General features: G+C 47.4%; 1 protein-coding gene across 6 annotated transcripts in view; it reads left to right on the top strand.

The window, feature by feature from the left end:
• The window catches only part of LOC309375291 (mitochondrial peptide methionine sulfoxide reductase-like), a 46294-nt gene that overhangs the window by 13090 nt on the left and 13546 nt on the right, over window positions 1-19658 (top strand). For 3 of the 6 annotated variants that reach the window (XM_081920960.1, XM_081920962.1, XM_081920959.1), the window contains 3 exons: window positions 7974-8042; window positions 8697-8816; window positions 16393-16497. In XM_081920960.1, the coding sequence (XP_081777086.1) occupies window positions 7974-8042; window positions 8697-8816; window positions 16393-16497 (294 nt within the window). The remainder of the gene's footprint in view (window positions 1-7973; window positions 8043-8696; window positions 8817-16392; window positions 16498-19658) is intronic. The other 3 variants (XM_081920963.1, XM_081920961.1, XM_081920964.1) reach the window with 2 other exon arrangements.

Genomic DNA, 19658 nt, shown 5'->3' with positions numbered 1-19658 from the left:
ACTGTATCTCTTAATATTTTACTATATAAGCCGGCTTGGATGAATTTTTATTAGGAAAGGAAGCATGCAGGTTTTTAGTTATGTAGTAACATTTAAATATTAGCTTTCCTCCAGGGACATTAAAGCAGCCGCTGTGTCCCTCTCCCCATTTTGTCCTCTAAGCAACCCTGTGAGATAGGTTAATGATTGGCCTCAATTTCTCCCAGTGAACTTCATGGCTGGGTAAAAAAAGCTCAGAATGTGCTGTTGGGCAAAGGTTCTTAACTTCTTGAGAATCGTGTGTTGTGTGTGTTTCTAGTGTTCTACAACTGTGAAGATTTGCAAAGCTTGGCGGGTGGGCTTCAGTCTCCTCCAGCAGGTTTCAAAACCCCCGTGACTCAAAATCAAAATAAATAGTGCAAAAACAAGAGAAATCATGCATATTTTGCACTGATGTTTCTCAACCCACATCTCTTCCCTGACTACAATGTTTGGTGGTGTTCTCTGCACGTGCGAGAGGCGAACATTGCATGGGCACTCAGCCTTCTCCTATCTTTTTGGCTCCTGGAGTCATGGCCGTTATTAAGTGTAAAATTCTTTAAAACAGTCCCTATGGTAATTTTTTTTAACCTGATAACATGGGTGTATGAATTCCATGGACTCTGCTAATTTCATCCAGTAGTTGTTTAAAAGTAGTGATGTAAGAAGAAAGAGTTTTCCATTCTGTCCTATATTCATCACATGCAGTCCTGTTCCTTCCACCAAAACCTGTGTTGTTCGTCTCATGGTCTGCTGTGGCAACATTACATTTAATTACAGAAATCACACTGCCATTACGTTCTTCCAACTCAGTTTCAGTGCAAAGGGTTGGTGGGACGTGATCAGTTATGTGTCGTTTGTAGACTGAAAGCAACAACAATAACAGTGAATGCCAATCACATTCGCTGGATTGATTGCTGTTCTGTTCATGGGGCAGATGAAGAAATTCTGGCGAGTTCCCTTCCCATTTCCCATTTTTGTTGGGATTCCCCAATCTCCCTATATAAAATATAATTGGAAAACACTGGAATGCATGTTTATTTACTGAACAATTATGACTCATCTACACCATGCAGGGCAGGTGATGAGACTGCAGAGCTGTGTTCTGGTTTCGGTTGACAAATCAGCTGTTTCCCTCTTACATGCCTGCTGCCAAATATTGTTGATCTTCACTTTCTTCTTGCGTATCCTCCTTCGGCCAAAGCCCGTTCCTTCCCCTCCACCCCCTCTCACCATTGCATTCTGCTCCTGCTGCTTGGGTATCCTAGAGAAAGACTTCGTGCTTCTCTCTACGCAAGCAACCATTGTGCCCCTTGGCACTGCCCCTTCTCCGCTGATCCGTATGGCACTTAAGGTCAGAGGAAGCAACGGAGATGCCCTAACTCACAGGGCTGAGTTATGTGCGGCTGCCCACATTGAGAACGTCCAGGCTAATCTTCCAGGAAGGTTTGCGGACTCCCCCTCCCTCCCCCTTCACCTCGGGAGGCCCCAGCAAGCAGCACTAAAGCCAAGGCAGGACTCGGCTGATCTGTCCCAGGCCGTCTATAAACATAGCCTGCTTCCATCTGTTGGGGTTGGAAGCTGCTCATGAAGCAAGCCTTCCTGCTGATTGATCACGTGCTGTTGGGTAGAGTCTTAAAATAGAGATCTGCAGCGGAAGGAGGACTGGGCCGGAGTGCAGGTGAGGAGAGAAACCAGTCCTGGGCTTTTGTAGCCTTAATCTGTGATAGAGGGAGTGTATAACTTGAGCGTACATTCCCTAGAGATGTTGATGTTTGCCTGTGGATTCAGATTAGCAGGAGGCCTAGTTTTGGGGCTGCGCAGCACTGTTCTGACAGCATTGCTCCCCAGTGGTGCAGTGGGTCAGTGCGTCTGGCTATTAACCAGAAGGTTGGTGGTTCAAGCCCACCTAGGGAGAGCTGTGGGCAAGATTCCTGAATTGCGGGAGGTTGGACTATTTTGGTTCCTTCCAACTTCTACAATTCGATAATACGATAATACGATATGATAAAATGATAATCTTTATTGTCATTGTCCCATACAGAACAACAAAATTGAAAAAAAATTACCGTATTTTTTGCACCACAACACTCACTTTTTTCCTCCTAGAAAGTAAGGGGAAATGTCTGTGCGTGTTATGGAGCGAATGCCTGCGGGGGCGGGGGGAGGAATCTGCTGCAGTCGTGAGCAGAGGATCTATGGTTCCCCTTCCTTCCCTCCTTCGTGGTTACAAAGCATGGATCCACATGGATCCTCAGGATTTTTGCATTGGGCTACTCCAAACTCACTGTCAGATCACATGTCTGTGGCCACAGCATGAACCACAAAAATCATATATCCACTATTTCGTTTAGAATATTTTTTTTCTTGTTTTCCTCCTCTAAAAACTACGTGCGTGTTATGGTCTGGTGCGTGTTATAGAGTGAAAAATATGGGTATAAATCAGACATTCAAAAACCAACAAGCCTGCTATCCCAGCTATCCCAGCCTGGTTAACCCCCTAAAAACTCTGATACCCCATAATTAAATACAATGTACTCCCATAGAGAATACCTTACACTGTGTTTAAAACCAAAATCGCATTTGGATAGAAACTGTTTCTCAGGCAGCTAGTCCTAGTCTTTCTGTGGTTCTATTCCATGAGTGGTCTGACCCCAGGCTCTTGGCACTGGGGCCTGTACCCTCGTTCAACTTCCTGCCAGTCCCCCTCCTGCTGACAACCCCCTTTTAAGGAATGTTTGGGGCTTTTTGCTTTAGAGCAGTGGTTCCCAAAGTAGGTGCTGCTACCCTCTGGATGGCGGGCGGTGGAGTTACCTAGGGGGAGTGCTAAGAGGCAAGCGGGTGGCAGGGAGGAGGTGGAGATGTAAAAGTCTTTCAGGCTTGGAAAGGTTGGCATCACGGGATCAAGGTCACCCATTTTGTTGAATAGCCTTGATTTGATTTTGAATAAACCTGAAATTAATTGCTACTGTTTTGACGCCTGTTGTGTTATTATCATCCTTAGTGGGCCGTGGAAGCTTTTATTCTGAATAATGGTTTTTATAGGGTAGGGTAAGGGGTACCAGGGATGAGATGACGGAACCAAGGGGGCAGAAAGAGGTTGAGAACCAGTGGATTAGAGAAAAGGCAAGTGAGAGAGGAAATGATACAGGTTTATTAAATGATGCAGTGTGGAGAAAGTTCATCTGGAGAGGTTGTTCTCCTTTTCTCATTAGAATAATAATATAATAATAATTTATTATTTATACTCCACCCATCTGGCTGGGTTTCCCCAGCCACTCTGGGTGGCTTCCAACAAAATATTAAAATACAGTGGTCTGTTAAACATTAAAAGCTTCCCTAAAGAGGGCTGCCTTCAGATGTCTTCTAAAAGTCTGGTAGTTGTTCTTCTCTTTGACATCTGGTGGGAGGGTGTTCCACAGGGTGGGCGCCACTACCGAGAAGACCCTCTGCCTGGTTCCCTGTAACTTGGCTTCTCTCAATGAGGGAACCACCAGAAGGCCCTCAGTGCTGGACCTCAGAAGGCCCTTAGCGCTGGACCCCGGGCAGAACGATGGGGGTGGAGAAGCTCCTTCAGGTACACATGTAATCCTCGTTTTGCATGGAAGTTCCATCCTGGAGCTCTGCATGCATTGGCAGAGTGCACATAAGCCCGCTTTCCCCCTTTATATGACTTTTTTGTGACATTTTAAGGCTACTTCAGGGTTTGGCACCGTGTGCATGATTGCTTGGACTAGAACTCGGTAACTTCCAATGAAACCAACCATTGGAAAATCCGGATTATTTAAATAAATACTATAGCATGATGAATTTGTGAACAGGATTTGAACTACGGGCATCAGAAGGAATTGGAGATTGCCAATTGTTGTTACGGTATAAGAGAGAAGATAGAGTGCAGCAAGGGGGAGAAATAAAGAACCCATTGGAAAACGGGGTGAGAAGTCGACAAAACGAAAGAAAAAATTATTATGTATTGGAAATTTTTGTGTGTGTAGTTAGAACTATGGAATGCGTTCAGCAAGAGGTGACAGCCACCAACTTTTGAAAGGTGATTAGACAAATTCATGAAGGATAAGGCCATCAATGGCTACTGGCCATGACGGCTGTTTTTCACGTCCCACATCAGGGGCAGTGTACCTCTGAATTGCTTTGGGAGAGTTTTAGTTTAGATTCCTGCATTGCAACTCCTATGATTCTATAAGAAGAGCTCTGCTGGATTAGGCCAAAGGCCAGCCATATACTTTGGGGGGAGCGCAGCAGCAGGGCAAGGGGGGGCAATGCCCCCTTCTGCTGTTATTCCCCTGGGACTGGCATCCAAAGGAATGCTATGCTGCCTCTGATCCTAGAGGTGTTATATAGCCAGAATGGCTTGTAGCCATTGGCAACCTTGTGCTCCATTAATTTGTCTAATCCCTTTAAAAGTCCCGCGGAGAGTAAGTCGTTGTGAGCCCTTCGATTAGTGGCGCCGATTTCTTCTGGGTTCTGTGGAGCGGGGCTGGTTGCCGTTTTCTGTGGGCTCTCAAATCACAGGGTGCCCATGGGTCTCCCTATGCTGTGGCGCCCTTCCAACACCCCGACTTTCCATTTGGACTCTTGGCTAAGATAGGTAAAGGGAGCCCTGACCGTTAGGTCCAGTCGTGACCGACTCTGGGGTTGCGGCGCTCATCTCGCTTTATTGGCCAAGGGAACTGGTGTACAGCTTCCGGGTCATGTGGCCAGCATGACTAAGCTGCTTCTGGTGAGCTAGAGCAGCCATGGAAATGCTGTTTACCTTCCCGCCAGAGTGGTACCTATTTATCTACTTGCACTTTGACGTGCTTTTGAACTGCTAGGTTGGCAGGAGCAGGGACCGAGCAATGGGAGCTCACTCCATCATGGGGATTTGACTTTCTGATCGGCAAGCCCTAGGCTCTGTGGTTTTACCCACAGCACCACCCGCACCCCTCTTGGCTAACATAGCAGAGCAAAAAAAGGCTTTGGCTGCGCAGTCACCAGGTTGTGCCTCCCCCCCACCTCCAACCAAGATTGCCCCAGATACATTGGTACCTTGGTTTGCAACTGCTTTGGATTACAATGGTTTTGGATTACAACCACATCAAACCCAGAAGCGCATGTCCCTTTTTTTGGATTACAACCCGTTTCTTTTGGATCACAGCCCATTTTTTTGGGGGGAGGCCCCACTGGCGAAAGTGTGCCTTGGGTGACAACCTGTTTTGCTTTACAACCGGACCTCCAGAACGGATTATGGTTGTAAACCAAGGTACCACTGTATAGGGATGTGTGGGAGGAGAAATTTGATTCAGTTTGCATTTAAAGTCGGACCTACCCACTTTGCATTTTTCCGAAATAAGATGCGAACTGAAGCACATGGGACTCCTTCGAAATCCGCGCTTCTCCTAGTTTTGCTATGCAGTTCTCCAGCATAGACTAAGTGTGCATATAAATTCATGTACAAGTGAAAGTAACATACAAAATACAGTGGTACCTCAGGTTACATACGCTTCAGGTTACAGACTCTGCTAACCCAGAAATAGTGCTTCAGGTTAAGAACTTTGCTTCAGGATGAGAACAGAAATCATGCTTCTGCGGTGCGGCAGCAGCAGGAGGCCCCATTAGCTAAAGTAGTGCTTCAGGTTAAGTACAGTTTCAGGTTAAGAATGGACTTCCGGAACGAATTAAGTACTTAACCCAAGGTACCACTGTATTGCAAAAAGCTCTTGGGGGGGGCAATGTGTATATTTGGAGAAATTGCAAGAAATGCAAATGAATTGCAATGAGGCCATTGTTCATATTTTAGTCTTTTGCAAACTGAAATGGAAAACTGAACTTAGAGCTGGAAAAACGAGGAACTGAAATTGATCTATTTGCTCATCCCAGAAACCTCTGCAGTGATTCCTTGGGCAGTGGGGGTATGGGGTGTGTGTGTGTGAGTGCTCATTGCTCCTGGTGGGGAGATGCCTGGAGGAGGAAGAGGAGATTGACTCTGGCACCCTTCTTTCTCCTGCTGCTAATGAGAGATGGACTCAGCATCTTGGGTCAGCAGTGAGCCCTCTGCTGGCCTCTCAACCTTAGAAAGCTCCTAACTGTGCCAGTTTTTGATGATGGCCGTGTTATAGTACTTAACAATATTCTTGGCATACTACCAAATTGTTGTAATAATGGGGGGGGTGTCTCTTTTCTGGTGGGGAAAAATGCTTTCTGGTTGAAATGGGGGGGGGAATGGTCAGGCAAAAAATTGCTTTTGGTTAAGGGTGCTTAGATGGTCTCTTGCAGAGCTACAATTCCCAGCACCCTTAACGGTTCCCAGGATTATTCATTTTTTTTGGGGGGGGAGGAATGGGGAGCCATGACTGTTAAAGTGTTATTAGATTGCTTTAAACATTATTGTCCAGAGGTGACTCCCCCCAAAGAATTCTCTCCAGTTTATTAAAAGGTGCTGAGAGTTGGTAAAGGTAAAGGTAAAGGGATCCCTGACCATTAGGTCCAGTCGTGACCGACTCTGGGGTTGCGGTGCTCATCTCGCTTTATTGGCCAAGGGAGCCGGTGTACAGCTTCTGGGTCATGTGGCCAGCATGACTAAGCCGCTTCTGGCCGTTTACCTTCCCGCTGGAGCGGTACCTATTTATCTACTTGCATTTTGAACTGCTAGGTTGGCAGGAGCAGGGACCGAGCAACGGGAGCTCACCCTGTCTCGGAGATTCGAACTGCCGACCTTCTGATCAGCAAGTCCTAGGCTCTGTGGTTTAACCCACAGCGCCACCCGCATCCCTTCTGAGAGTTGTTAGGAGATACCTATTTCCTTCACAGCTATAGTTCTCAGAGTTCCCTGTGAAAAAAGGGATCAATGGCTAAACAATTCTGGAAATTGTAGCTCTGGGAAGGAGAACAGGGGTCTCCTAGCTCGTCTCAGCCCCATAACGAAGTACAGCTCCCAGAATTCTTCGGGAAGAGCTCGTGACTATTTAAAGAGGCTCCCCCACTTTCCAGTGTTCTGACAGACAGTGATCCTTGGATGAAGGGTGGTATAGAAATTTAATAAATATAAATTTCAAAAATTGGAAAGGGAACTGGGGAGATGCCAAGCACTCAATGTAAAGGAAATCTTGCTGGTCCATGAGAAAAGGAATAATAACAATAGTAAGAGTTACATCCATGGAGGATAAGGCTCCGCTGTTGGTGAGCCTTTGGCTTGGCCCAGCAGTCTCTTTTTACGTTCTTCAGTACATCCTGCACGGGAGATCTTGAACTGGCAAAGCGGGTTGGAATAGATGACCCTCAAGATCCCTTCCAAACACATGATTCTATGACAGTAGGTGTATACTGCAAGGATAGCCAAGGTGATAACTTCTAGATGTTGTCAGAATAAAGCTGATCAACACTGATCATGGTCCATGCTGTCTGGGACTGTTGTGAACTGGAGAGAGCAGGAAATAACTACTACTACTACTACTACTACTACTTATACCCCGCCCATCTGGCTGGGCCTCCTCAGCCACTCTGGGCGGCTCCCAACAGAATATTAAAAACACAATAAAACATCAAACAATCAAACTTCCCTAAATAGGACTGCCTTCAGATGTCTTCGAAAAGTTAGATAGCTGTTTATTTCCTTGACATTTGATGGGAAGGCGGTTCCACAGAGTGGGAGCCACTACCGAGAAGGCCCTCTGTCTGGTTCCCTGTAACCTCTAAGTGAGAGAACAACCAAAAGGCCCTCGGAGCTGGACCTCAGTGTCCAGGCTGAATGATGGGAGTGGAGATGCTCCTTCAGGTATACTGGGCTGAGGCCATTTAGAGCTTTAAAGGTCAGCACCATTTGCTACCCCTGTGTATAGGATTGCAGTGTGCAGTCTCAGTGCTGTAAGCCCCACTGCGCTGTTTTGTGATCCTTGTTATGACCCAGCTGGAGACTTAGTGAGGAGATTTTCACATCTCTTTCTCTTTCCCCCTGCCAGCCAGCCATGCCGTCAACAAAAATCCAATGTACCCGCCATTCCCGGAAGGAATGCAGATGGCAATATTTGGTACGTGACTGGTTCTTGTTTCGTGGCCAGGTTTGAGTACAATTTCTCTCCGCCCCCGTTGGGTTTCAGTACTGGCTGTCCTCAAATCTTGCCCTAGAACAGAAAGTAATGGAATGAATCCAGAAATCATTTGGCCCACCGATGGACAGCTATGATTTCCCTGCAAAGAGAAGTGTAGCTTACCCTTGCAGTCGCAGTTCTTCACACCCATAATCTGTGATACTTGCCCCAGTTTCTTTGGGGGGAAGCCATGACTTTTCAAAGGGGCATAAGAGTCCTTTAAATTTATTGTGTAGGTGTGACCTGAGACAGCCATGATGTGTTTTCTGAATGCATGAAGCATGCTGACTGGCCCTGCCCACTTCCTCTGCCCCTAGGTGTTGGCACTAGTTTGAAAGGAGTCGTATGTGTATTGACACCCCCTCCCATCCCTGACATTGAATCTGCTGTGGTTGGGGTGGAGCCAAGAGACATGGTCCCACCCCCTTCTGCATATTCAGTGAACACATTGCCTGGGGCGGGGCAATGGCAGCAGAACCCTGTGATCACCCTTCATAACAGTGATAAAGCGCTGAAACAATTCAAAAATCCAAGAATTCTTTCTGCAGCCTATTCATAACGTTTGGGTTTTCTCCTACCTCTTTTTCTACCCAGGCATGGGGTATTTCTGGGGAGCGGAGAGAATGTTCTGGAAGCTGCCGGGTGTCTTCTCCACCCAGGTTGGCTTCTCAGGAGGGTTTACCCCCAATCCTACCTACAAGGAAGTCCGCAGTGGTGAGTGGTTTTTCTCCCCACCTCTCTTAGTCCTTGTGGAGGGTTTTGGTTATGATCTTCTTGCCTAGTGAACCTGTGAGATAACATCCCAACATGCAGTTGCAATCGAAATTATTCAACCCCCATTGCAAATCGGGTTTATTATCAAAATTTACAGGCTTTCAGCTGTGATAAAATCAAACAAAAGCAATTGAAATGAGGAGACCAGATCTGAGACTCTAAAGTAGGGGACTTTAAATCTTGTGGCCCGCCAGACATTGTTGGACTCCCATCATCCCCAGCCAGCATGGCCAATGGAAGATGGGAGTTGTTGTCCAGAAATAGCTGCAGGGCCACTGCCAGGCAAGCCTTTCTGGGGAAGGCATTGTGTAAGCAAGATGCCGACAAAAAGGCTGCTTTCCTAGCAGCCACCCACCTCTCATTCCATTGGTATCTAAGGAAGATATACCGTATTTTTTGCCCTATAGGACGCACTTTTTCCCCTCCAAAAATGAAGGGGAAATGTGTGTGCGTCCTATGGGGCGAATGCAGGCTTTTGCTGAAGCCTGGAGAGCGAGAGGGGTCGGTGCGCACCGACCCCTCTCGCTCTCCAGGCTTCAGGAGAGCCGCAGCGCCAGCCCCACAAGGTCGGGGGACAGCGGGGAGGCGGAACGCCGCCATCCCGCTGTCTCCCAATGTGGTTTGGAGGCTGACAGTGGGGAGACGCGTGCTTCTCCCCGCCGCCAGTCCCGCAAGCTCCGGGGACAGCTGGGAGGCGCAGCGCATCCTCCCACTGTCCCCGGACTTGATCTGCAGGCGGGCGGCAGGGAGAAGAGCACTTCTCCCCGCTGCTGGCCCCACAAGCACCTGGGGGGGAAATATTTTTTTCCCTTTATTTCCCCCCAAAAAAACTTGGTGTGTCCTATGGGGCGAAAAATACGGTAATTAACATATGTTTGCATGTTTGACATAGTTAATTCTTGTTCCAGAGCCCACGAGAAGTGGCAGGCTGCCCTTCCTCTGAGGTTTTTAAGCAGTGGTTGGATGGCCATCACTCACGTATGATCTAGTTCAGGCACCCCCAACCTTCATTCCTCCAGATGTTTTGGACTACAGTTCCCATCATCCCTGACCACTGGTCCTGTTAGCTAGGGATCATGGGAGTTGTAGGCCAAAACATCTGGAGGGCCGCAGGTTGGGGATGCCTGATCTATTTGATATTCCTGCATTGAACTTGGTGACCCTCAGGGTCCCTTCTAACCCTACAATTTCATGACCCAAAAGACTGGAGCCCCATCTCCTGCCGACTGGAAAACCAGTCGCCTGGGACACTTCTGCATTCTAGAGGTCAACCAGGCAAGAATACCAATCTGCTAAGAACAGGCATAGGACTCAAAAGTAGAGGTGGGGACCTCTAGAGTTGTTGGGACTCTCAACTTCCATCAGCTCCAAGGTAGCACAGCCAATGGCCAGGGTTGATGGGAGCTGTGGTTCAACAACATCTGGAAGGCCATGTTTTGCCCCACCTCTGCTCTAACAAAGAGGTAGCCCTCTGGACATTCTTGGATGATAACTTCTATCATGCCTGACTGTTGGTCCTGATGGGAAACTAGGAACGTCAGGACCTCATTGGCTAGCCCTGCTGGAGAGAAGAAGCTGTTGATGTGCCCCTCTTCTGAAACATTAGCATCAACTCACGTGTTTGGCTTGGTAAAGGGAGGTCGCCTTGGCCGTATTTCGGCCTCCCCATCAGAATCTGGAACAGCTGCGGAAGGGTGTGAAGGGCCCCCTGTGGTTAATAGCACTACCCTTTTAGTAATATCAGTGCAGGGTGTGGCTGCCCCATTTTCCTCTCGGCACGCCAATGTATTTATTGGTGAAGTTAATCCCCCTCCCCCGCAACATCCCCAACCTGGATCAATCAGAACAGACGGTTTTGCAGCTTATCTGTGAAAACATTTTGAGTGCTGGTACAGGGGATTATCTGTCTGCAAGAAATATTATCCACGTCTGTTGTCTACATTCTGGGTATTAACACAATGCAGCTGGGAAAAGGAGGGGCTTTAATTATTTTATTTATGGGAAAGTATTTCTAGGCTGCCATATTATAAACATTCGGGACGCAGTGTTAAAAACATGGTTTAAAGCAATACAATAACCATTAAAGGGACTGGCTAATTAAACAGATGCAAAGGCCCATTGACATTAATAATAATAATAATAATAATAATAATAATAATAATAATAATAATAATTTTTTTATTAATTTGTACCCTGCCCATCTGGCTGGGTTTACCCAGCCACTGTGGGTGGTTTCCAGCAAAATATAAAAAAGAATACTATGTCAGACATTAAAAACTTCCCTGAATGGGGCTGCCTTCAGATGTTTTCTAAAAGTTGTGTAATTCTTCTATCTCCTTTTTTAAAAAATGCTTTTTAAAAATGCCTGAAAGTCCAGAGGGAACATAGGTCCTGAATCTCTGCTAAAGTTGTCTCCTACAGCAAAGGGTGGACCACACTAAATGCCCAAACTTTCAGCTGAGGCCATTTGGGTTTCTGTAACATGGGCATCAGCTTACAGCGCTCCTCCGGATGATCTCAGTGATCAAGATGGGATATAATGCTCAGGTTTTCCTTAAGGATCTCTCTCTCTCTCTCTCTCTCTCTCTCTCTCACACACACACACACACACACACACACCCTCTCTGGAAGGAGTAATTTGAAGAGATTACAGTGGGGCATGCAGCACTCGGAGTGAATGCCTGACTGACAAAATTTTCATGTAAACCAACGGTAAATATTTGTTGGATTTTGGATAGAGCTCTGCCCACAGCTACTGCTGTCTGGTTGGCAGCCATTTTTGTACAAATGTAATTTGATTCTTTCTCTCCAGTTCCGACTATAGACTTGACCAAACCTGCCTATCATAGATAAACTATGGAGTTTGTTCCCCCAAGAGGCAGGGATGCCCACCAACAACATGGGCAAATCTATGGAGAACACGTCTTTCGATGGTTCACCAGCATGGAAACCCATGCTCTGTGCTGCTTTTTTGGGCAGAGCTGAGCCCAGAGGGTGCCCAGGAGGGAGGCAGCGGCTCAGGCACCCTGCAGCTTCAAGTGCTGCCCTGGGGTGCCACACAGCCCTTCCTATGCTACTGCGGTGGCTACAAGTCCTCATGGATATGTTTGGAGGTCATGTGCGACTGAATAGCAGCTGCTGGAAACTGCAGGAGGATTGAGTGCTGTGGTGCACAGGTCCTTGTGGGCTTCTCAAGGGCATCCAGGGAAGCTGAATAGCAGAAGAATGTTGAAAGTACTTCTCCATAGATTTATGGAATTCACTCCCATGAGAGGTTGTGGTGACGACCACCAAATTTGGGCAGCTTAGAACCATTTTTAGAACAATCCACTCCTGAAGCCAGCAAATATAGGACACCTCATAGTATAATCACAAGTCTGGCAGGGAAAAGCCACCTCCTTTTCCTTAGTATCTGTTAACAATTTAAATTTTATCCTTGGTTTCTTCCCCTGCCAGATAAATTTTGAAATATCTTTCTGCCACTGTTTGAATAATAATAATAATAATAATAAAAATTTATTTATATCCCGCCCTCCCCAGCCAAAGCTGGGCTCAGTAATCCTGCTCCACTGATTACTGGAATCAACTGGAATAGAAATAACATTCTTGGCAATACATTCATTTTTATTACTGATATCCTTCCCCACAATGATACGTTCATCCTCCCCCATACCTCCAAATTTCTTTTTATTTCTTTCCAAGTGGTTATATAGTTGTGTTCAAAGATATTTATATTCTTGGCTGTCAACCATACCCCTAAGTATTTCACCTTTTTCTATTAAAAGTTCAGTTTTTTGTTGTAAGTCCTTTTTGTGTTGTTCTGTCATATTTTTTTTACCAACATTTTTGTTTTATTTTTATTTAACTTAAAGAACGAGAGGATTAGACAAATGGAGGATGAGGCTCTCTGTGGCTCCTACACACAATGGCTATGTTCTATCTCCCCTGACAGAGGGACAAATAGGAATCCCAGTCACTTGGTGTCAGAAGTGGGGAGGGAGCTGCTGCCCTCGGGTCCTGCTTGCTGCATCCCCATCGGCATCTAGTTGGTCACAGTGAGAACAGGATGGTCTAGAGCTGGGCTGATCCAGCAGGGCTGTCCTTATCTCTTGCCCTCCTAATGAAACGGTAGTCTTGTTTGCAATTGCTGTGCTTGGCTATTTGGGGTAGCAGCTCTTTTGCCCGGCCTTGCTGAACACACCCTTCCCAGTTGACTCTCCTTCTCTGCTGGTTGGCTGGCTGCAGATAAAAGAAGGCAACAGACTCTTATCTCTTCATCCCCCCCCCATACATACATACTGTGTTGGGCTGCAAATGTAGCAGAGATGCATCTAATTATAACCTGTCTCTGAGCTTAACCCTTCCCTATCTGGGCTGAGATGATGCATCTCCAAAGAGAGAGAGAGAGAGAGAGAGAGAGAGAGAGAGAGAGAGAGAGAGAGAGAGAGAGAAGAGTGTCCTGTTTTGCTTTCCAAATTTAAGTCTGTATCTGCTCCCTGGGTGCCATCTGGGAGGAAAGGAGACTAAGAGATCCTTTGGCATCCCTGGTGAGGAGAAGCGAGGCCTGATCTTAAGTAATACTGGTGCAGATGTTAAAATCCCCAGCTCAGGATTAAATGTCTTATTTTTGGTTAGGACTCAGATATGGGGAACCTGTGGCCGCCTCCTGGATGTTGCTGGAAAACAACTCCCACCATTCCTGACACTACGCTAGCTGAGGCGGATAGGAGTTGAGTAACATGACAGAGGGGCACCAGTTTCCTATCCCTGGGCTGGAAGCTGCCATATTTTGAAGAGCAAAAAAGAGGAAACATTTGCCGACTTCTGTTAACTATGGGTCGCTGCAACGACTCCACCCCTGAAAAAGAGGACATGTCCTGGGAAAAGAGGACATATGGCAACTGAAAATGGTTAAATTCCATACTGTATTGTGTTAAGTGAGTAGGGAAGGAGGCTCAGTTGCCTTGCAGGAAACCACTTGGTGTTAGCACCCTATAGAGCTTTCTTATCTAAAGGGCTCAGTCGGCATCATTTCCCTTGCCTATATGTACAGTCAGTGTCAAGAGGTGGCTTTGTTGGGCAACTGCTGAAGCCCACCCACACCCCCACAGGGGTCCTCCTGTTTCCACCCAGGGCCTCACAGACCTGCTCTTCCTCCTTGCTTTTGCTACCTGGCTTATTACAGAATGCAGCCTATGCACAAACCAGATGATCTCGTTGCCCCAAGCAGGGTTGGCATCATGAGTTGGCACCTTGCAAGCCCCTCTCTGGTAGCAGGGCTGTCTCAGCTTAGCTCCCTATGCCCTGTCTTCATTGCCTCTGCTCCACATTCCTGTTCGACTGCCCTCTCCTGGTGTACAAGCAACGACAAGAGCAGCAAGCAACCTCTCCATCTGGATAGACTGGGCCTCGGAGGGTGAATTGGCAGTGATAACAAATGAATGGGCAGGTGATGACAGGAGCAATAGTACTGGATTACTAAAGTAGGGAGGGCTGTCCCAGAATCTGGGTTTGGCCTAGTTCTTTATTACCACTGCAAAATGGTCAGGGCATAACCCGGTGGTTTATTTTACCCCCTGCGCCCCCAGTGCAATGCACCGTAGGACCTTCTCCTTCATCCTTTACCTACAGGTAGTTTTGCAGCAAAGCTCAATCAGCACACCCAGGCAGGCCAAGCTGGCATAACTGTGGCTGTGCTTCAGATCATAGTGGTGACATCAGCTCTCCCCACCCCACCCTGCCCCGGGCTTGTGCCTATCCATGCTCCTTCTGCTTTTGCCTATCAAGGCTGTTGGAGGAAAAGTTTTGCCCAACAGTGTGGGGATTCTGGCGTGCAGCTATGCAGTGCCTCCTTGGGTGCAGCAGAGGGCAAGAGATGCACGGCCGTGCGCATCGGCACGCTGCAGCAGCTTCGAGATGCAGGCCTATTTTGAGGCTGCAGCTGCAAATCTCTCTCTGCCGCAGGGGAGTGTGATTCTCAACACACACACACACACACACTTTTTTTGCGTGTGTGCTGGAGGGAGGAGTGGTGCTTTGCTAGCATGGCTGCTCCCCGAGCCACACAACTCCTTGCTCTGCCTGCAGACCTTGACCTGCCAAGCAGGAGAAGACGGGGAGCAGGGATGGAGGTGGGAAGGCTTTGCCCTTCCCTTCTGCTTGTGATCCCCACCTTAATGCATCCTGGGCGAAAGAGCCTGTGGCTGTTCCCCATCTGCTCCTCCCCATCCGCCAGTATATAGGGCAGCTCTCAGCAGGCGCTAGTGGCTCGCTAGGCTGCCTCGCTCATCACATTGCATGGCAGCCCCTCCTTTTCCTCTTAATTACCGTGTGAGGGGCAGCAGGTTTGCTTGAGCAAAATTAACTGGAAACTGCTCAAGGGAAATGGCCTCCCCAGAAGCATCTCCAGCCCTGTTGGGGTGGGGGAGGTGTTGCGGTAGTGAGCACCGCTCTCCCCCATCCTGACTTTTCAGCTACTACCAATAGGGAAGGAGGCTCTGGGTTAACCCTTGCAGTGTTGCTTGCTGTGGTTCTATCTTCCCTAATCCACCCGCATGCATAAAATTCTGCTCAGTACTGTTAAGGCAGATGCAGGATTTCTTTTGCTTTGGGGGTTTTTCCAGCCATTGGTTGGTTAACTGTTTGTTTTGGAGGTTTGGAGAATACCTGGGTGGCATGCAGAAATGCAATGCAAAACATAATGCAGATCATAAAACAGTTTGGTGAGGCTTACTCCGCATAATGCAGATGCAGTCCTATATGCAGGCATAGCAGGAGAAGAAGGAGGCCTTGCTGGATCAGGCCAGTGACCCATCTTAGTCCAGCATCCTGTTCACACAGTGGCCAGTCGGGTGCCTGTGGGAAGCGGGCAAGCTGGACCTGAGCACAATGGCCGTATTGCCTTCGCTGGTCTGGATCTTGCATAGCGCTAAGCCAAACTATGCTGCTGCCATGCTGTTGAGAGCTAAGCTATGGTTTGGCTTAGTGTCACGCCCAAACCCAGGCTCGTGGTTTGTCTTGCTCCAAATACATCACAAGCTGTAACTGAGACTTGTCCTTGTCTTGCTTCTCATGGTTTGTTTTCAGGAGACTACTTGGAGACCAACCATGAGCCTAAGTTCAGATATGAAGCTAAGCCAAACCATGGGATAGCTGTCGGTATCACGGTGGCAGCTGGACCAAGGGAAGAGCAAAGCGGCTATTTTCTAAATGTGCATGCTTGCACGTTCATGCTTCTTGGTGCTGATCCCAGCAGCCTTGCTGTAAGCTCTGGTCAGCCACTAGGGGCAGATATCAGCTGTTTTGGCCCACAGGTCAGACTTCCCAACTTGGAATTCTGTAGCGCAGCTGATCCCTGCCCCAAACTAGGCTAGTTGTAAGCACCAATCAGCTGATGGGCACTACAAAAATCCCTCCTGGGAACGGCGCTTACAACAAGCCACTCTAATGCAAAGGAGCAAAGGAATTTTCAGGCGTACGGAATAACAATCTATTCCTCCACCTTCTTTGTTCCCAGGGATGACAGGACATGCGGAAGTGGTCAGAGTTGTGTTTGACCCACAGATCATCGGCTACGAGGACCTTCTCAAGTTTTTCTGGGAGAACCACGATCCAACCCAAGGTAACGTCTCATGTCAGAGGAAAGGGAATGAATGAGAGCTCTAACTGGCCTAGATAGAGCAACTTTCCCCAACTCAGTGCCGGAATTGTGTACCATGACCAACATCAGCTTGCAATAATTTCCAGCAGGAACCTTTCTCAGCGTAACCTGGAGATCCCTGGGATTGAACCTGGAACCTTTTATGGGCAAAGCGTGTGCTCTTGTCACAAAGGTACAGACTTTCCATTTCTAGATCTGCAAGAATCTCAGTGGTCTGTAGTTATTTGCTGTCCCAGCACCATGAAGGGGGAAGCTGGGACAGTAATCTAGTAATGTTGGAGGGAACCTGTGGCCCTCCAGAAGTTGCTAGGCTACAATTCCCATCAACCGTGACCAATGCTGTGCTAAGTAAGCCATTTTTCTAAGTAGGGTGCCACCACAGAGCAGGCCCCGTCACTGGTTGCCACTCGCCTAACCTCAGGGTGGCGGCAGCCAAAGCAGGGACTTAAGGAATAGTTGGCTTCATGTGGGAGATCTTTCAGCTATACCTTGCTCCCAAGCCAAATAGAGCATTGTGCCTAGAATGGCATGGAGCTGATGAAGATGTCCTAACCCTGGCTTCAGGGGGAGAGACCATGGTTTAGTAGTAGAGCACACCCATTGTCCCTGGTTTGACCCTCGACATCTCCACTTAGAAGAATCGGGTGATGTGAAAGACCTCTACCCGAGACAAAGGAGGGATGGAGTAATCTATTTCTGACATATGTCAATCCTGCATGTGTTAAGTCATTAAGTCTGTTCTGCTCCACTCATCTGTGATTTCCTCCCCCTCTAAAAGAAGACCTGCATGGATATTCCCACTTAAAATTTCATTTTAAGTAGTATTTACGTCTTTTATTATCAAAATGCATCTTTAAATGCGTACCCTTATGTATTGCGCAGCTTTGTTTCACCCTAAGATCACACATTTTAAAATGCATTTTGGTATGTGTGGCCTTTCCCCCCCTTTTTGAACAGAGAACTCTCATTCCAGAATTCGGGAGATGCGGCGGATCGTTGCATCGTGGTTTGCTCATTTGTCTGGGTAGGAGCAGAACAGGTTGGTGTGCATGAGGGTTCTATAGCACTCGTAGATTCCTCAAGCATCCTTACCTGAGACCCTGGAGAGAAGCTGTCTGTCAAACCAGACACTAGCTGGGTTAGAAGTACAAACGATTTGACCCGGTCTATGGCAACTCCCTGCGTTCCTCAGCTTTCTTGGTTCTTACTAGCAGGAGGACACGTGATGCGGCAAAGCTTGCAGATACTGTGCGGGTCTGGATCTGGGCAGAGTCTGGTTGGGCACTGCCTGGGAACTCCACCTCCGTCCCCTTGAGTCAGGCTATCGATGCTAAATCCTCCGGAAATGCTGGGCAGAGCCACAGAACAGCACACAGCAATTTGCCCGGGTAACTTCATGCAGAGGACATGCAAAGCTCTTTACCAGGGAGGTTTTGCTAATGCCTCTTCTAAGGGGCGGCTGCGTTTTGTTTTGGTTTTGTTAGCAATCCTATAGCTACGCTTGTCAGGCTGCCTCCATTTTCAACCCTCTGCTTTTAAGGTAGTTGTCTCTTTAAGTGCCTTCCAGTCTCCCCCCCCCCCAACACAGGGGTGGGGTGGGGAATGGTGAGGATGTTGAAGGGAGGGGGGCCATGGAAGGAGAAGGGAGATCAGTTGCAAAGAAGAGGGCAATGGGGACTTTTAATGTTCTCTCCCTCCCTCCCTCCCTCCATGTGTGTTTAATAACCGGGAGGTGTGTGTGTGGGGGAGGCCTGTTTGAAACCCGCCTCACGTCAACACTGAGTGACAGCAAGGGATAGGGGGAAGGGTTAGAGGCTTGGGGAAGGCTGAGCCTCTTTTTTTTTTTTTTGTAATGAAGTGTAATTTTAATGAGGAGATTAGCATTCTCTCTGTGTCACCGGCAGGGCACTCCTCTGGGTTTGTAATTGCGTGTGGGTGCTTTAATGAGTTGTGTCTGCGTCGATGGCTTTATTTATTTTTAAAAAACCATTTATATCCCGCTCTTCCTCCCCAAGGAGATCAGTGCGGTGTGTGCGTGTGTGTGCACACACAGACACATACATGCATTAATATATATACACATATATATGGTGCTTTTTTGTTGTTGTTGCGGTAAGTGCCACACTTTTAACATTTTTTTTGGGGGGGGTGTTGGTACTACATACCTTTGAGTACCCCCAACGATATGATGATACGAGCATATGACATGACAAAGCTCACAGCTTATTACGGGGGAAGACAGGTTTGAACTCAGGCAGAGCCACTGTTGGACTTTGCAAGTTTGGAGAAGGTTACTCCCCACTCTGGCATCTCATAATGGTCCCTTGTGACACCTGTCCACCACCTAACCACTAGGCAGCGCTGCCTCCAGCTTTGCTGATTCACCAGGGAACTTAGGAAGCTGCCTTATATGGAGTTAGATCATTGGTCCGTCTAGCTCAGTATTGACTACACTGGTGTTTTTCAACCTCTGGGTCCCCAGATGTAGGTAGACTACAATTCCCATCATCCACAGTCTGCTTAGCGCAATGGTAAATAAAGGATGATGGGATTTGTAGTCTACCCACATCTAGGGACCCAAGGTTGGAATTGTCGCATTGTAGAGTTGGAAGGGACCCTCAGGGTCATTTAATTCAACCCCCTGCAAACATAGGAATCTCAACTAAGGTTGCAGAACACTGCTCTACACTGAGAGGCAGCAGCTCTCCAGGGTTTCGGGCTTCCATGTTTATCTGTGATTCTCACAAAGCCTGCATTTAAACACATATTTTTGAATGTATTTTATGTCACATTTTGAAGTCATTTTGCTATGGGTTTTTTTTTTTTGAGTCAAGAATTGCCTTGCAAAATTCAGAGCAGTATGAAATTCCCACTTGCCTGAGAAAGCTACATTCTGATCCACGCATTAGTTTGGGAAGTGCAAATGAGGTCACTTTTTTTGTGCAGTATCAGGATTTGCAAAAAATGAATTCTTCAAGCAGCCGTCGGCATAAGAATGACTGATGTGTCCCTTAAGACATGTCTAAATAAATCCTTGGCCATGAGGCCTAGGACGCTGTTGATACTCATTTAAAAGTAAAACAAGTAAAAACATTCAAATACATCTGCAACCCATCATCATA

Source organism: Podarcis melisellensis (assembly GCF_964234715.1).
Source record: "Podarcis melisellensis genome assembly, chromosome: 8".
NCBI lineage: Eukaryota > Metazoa > Chordata > Lepidosauria > Squamata > Lacertidae > Podarcis > Podarcis melisellensis.
Note: the sequence above shows the minus strand (reverse complement) of the source record. Positions and strands in the feature narration are given on the sequence as shown.